Here is a 2550-nt window from a genome sequence, read left to right as displayed (position 1 = left end):
CACACATATATATAACAATAATATTAGGGATAAAAATCCAAATTGGCAGGTAAAAACTCAATTCAATTCAATTTATTACAAATTAAAATTAAATTAAGTTTATAATTATGAACTAACAAAAATTTATATTTTTATATTCTACTTATTTATTGTGCTTTTACTTATTAATTTTCTACATATGACTGTGGATTTTCATTGATGAGTTCATGAACCTTGGTTCTTTTCTCTAAAACTATACATATATACATATATATATAATATATCTTGATTGTAGAGTTAGATACATGACTACTATTATATGAAATAGAGCTCCATCTAGATTATTTCATCTCTGTAATAGAGTGCAATAAGATATTCCCCTGATGGTCCTGCACATCCACTGCTGAGTTCCAAATGCAATATACATACATACATACACACACACACACACACATATACAAGAGAAACTGACAACCATACATATGCTGTTGAGAAAATAGCAAGACAAGAAAGAAAAAAAAGACAAAAATGTTTTAACTCACTTTTAACTTGAATTCTAATTCACATCTATATGTTGTTTTAGGACAGTTTATACAGACTTTGCCTCCCATTTCCATGGTCAGAGTACCAATCAATATCCCTGCAAAGGTAAAAGAAAAAAAAAAGATAAATATGTACCTTAGTTTAATATTTATCTTAGATTGTTACCATAAAAAAATCAATCATTTTACACACATTCTAAAATATCTAACTAACATAAATATTTAACCATTCCAACAACCGGAAGTTGATTAGGCTTGCTTTCTGTGCCTTCTAGTATTATTTCGATGAACTGATATGTCTTCTGAACTTGTTGGCTCCATTCTAATCCCCTGCCTGGTTTTAGCTCTCACTGCTTCAGAATTTTCTCTCTCCTTTTTCCAAGGTCTTGCACTAAATAGCATTCACAATTTGTTTCCTAATACTTCATCAGTTTCTAAGTAGATTTGCTCAGTGCTGTCAATCTCCAAGAGTTCAGAATAAAATAAACTTTGGTTGTTGTTTTAAATCCATTTCCAATATTCACATGCACAGGATTGTTTAGCTGCTTCTTTTCTTCTTTTTCTAATCTTTTGCTTCAATCAGCTTCTAGAATTGACCAATTACAAAGTAATGAAGTCAAAAGAAAAGTCTGTTTCTTATCGGTCAGGCAAACTGGAATGAGCAGAGTTATGGGCCTTATTCATGGACAAAACACAATCGCTCTTGTAAGATTTGAACATATCTTGATCTGGCCAATAGACCCGTACCTTAATATCACAACTATTATGCTTCCTTATTAACTACACAAAGAGAGAGCACATATGCACAAATACATACATGAACATAACAGGCTTCCATACATGGTTACTTGATTTGCAGAAACAAAAAGGAGCCAAATCTCCTTCGATACATATACAACCTTAAGAAAAGGGACACATTAGATATGGCAGTCAGCAATACATATTGCCCAAAGAGAGATGAGAAAGTCCTAGCTGGAATAGCCTTGATGATCGGTGCACTCACTCAGAGTTTATTTTTGTGACTGATTAGCAACATCATCAATCCATCACGATATACCTCAGAAGTCTGGATCAGCTAGAGAATTACATGTGTTTGTGTGTTTGTGCATAGGTTAATCACAAAACATTTTTCTCTCTCTCCCTTTTTCCCTCTCATCTCTTTCTGTCAAAGAACATTGGCTTGAAACATCAAAGACTTTTCCATTCTTTCTGAGCATCAAACTAATGCACACCTGTTAGTTGTTCCCTCACCTGTCTTTGTTTTTTGCTTTCTGTAAATTCGAACTATATATGTGCGTGCGTGTGTGTGTGTGTGCAATTTCTCATTTATAAATTTATACACAAAAAGAAACATGACTTGATAGCTATAGAAAAGGCTGCCTGTGTAGGAAATTGGTCAATCTGAACAAACCTAACAGCCAATGAAGGAACTTGGCTCTGATGCACTGACCATATGAATGGGATGTGGACTTGCTGCAAAGACATCACAAAAACTGTTTCCAACGAATGGGAACATGAAACTGAGTAACAGTTTTTGTGATGTTTTGCAGTTTAATTAATAAAGCATATTACTCTCCCTCTGGTATTCGAGTACTATTTTTTTTCACCTTGTTTCATATTAATGTGCTTCCTCTGATATATATATATCTATTTTTCTATCTGTCTTCCTCTATCTTTCTATCTATCCCTCTATCTACCTATCTATCTTTCTTCTTACCCATCTCCCCGTCTCGCTCTGCTTCTTTCTGTTATTCTAACTTCTACTTCACTGCTATACACTCCTGTTTCTTCCTCCTTGTTCCACTTCCTCCCTCCACCATCCTCTCTGCTCTCGTGTGACCTGTGGTCAACTTTCTTTTCACTCCAGCCGGTGTGAAGGCAAGACAAACTACTAGCGTTCTACATCAGATTCGCGTTTGGCCGTACGGCTTTTTTATGTTGTTTTCACTGTCCAATCTTTCCTGTCTTGGTTTACGTTTGCCACCTTGGAATCCTCTGTTTAGTTGGTTGATCCACTACTCAGGAAGAG

General features: G+C 34.9%; 1 protein-coding gene and 1 long non-coding RNA gene across 6 annotated transcripts in view; one reads left to right on the top strand and one right to left on the bottom strand.

The window, feature by feature from the left end:
- Window positions 1-2550, bottom strand: part of LOC106881835 (oxysterol-binding protein-related protein 8) — a 135528-nt gene that overhangs the window by 28848 nt on the left and 104130 nt on the right. For all 4 annotated transcript variants that reach the window (XM_052968685.1, XM_052968686.1, XM_052968687.1 and 1 more), the window contains one exon: window positions 522-619. In XM_052968685.1, coding sequence (XP_052824645.1) covers window positions 522-619 — 98 coding nt within the window. The remainder of the gene's footprint in view (window positions 1-521; window positions 620-2550) is intronic.
- The window catches only part of LOC128248122 (uncharacterized), a 124008-nt gene that overhangs the window by 31649 nt on the left and 89809 nt on the right, over window positions 1-2550 (top strand). The gene's annotated exons all lie outside the window — the stretch shown is intronic.

This window comes from Octopus bimaculoides, chromosome 6, assembly GCF_001194135.2.
Source record: "Octopus bimaculoides isolate UCB-OBI-ISO-001 chromosome 6, ASM119413v2, whole genome shotgun sequence".
NCBI lineage: Eukaryota > Metazoa > Mollusca > Cephalopoda > Octopoda > Octopodidae > Octopus > Octopus bimaculoides.
The sequence above is the reverse complement of the archived record's forward strand: the minus strand, read 5'-3'. Positions and strand labels throughout refer to the sequence as shown.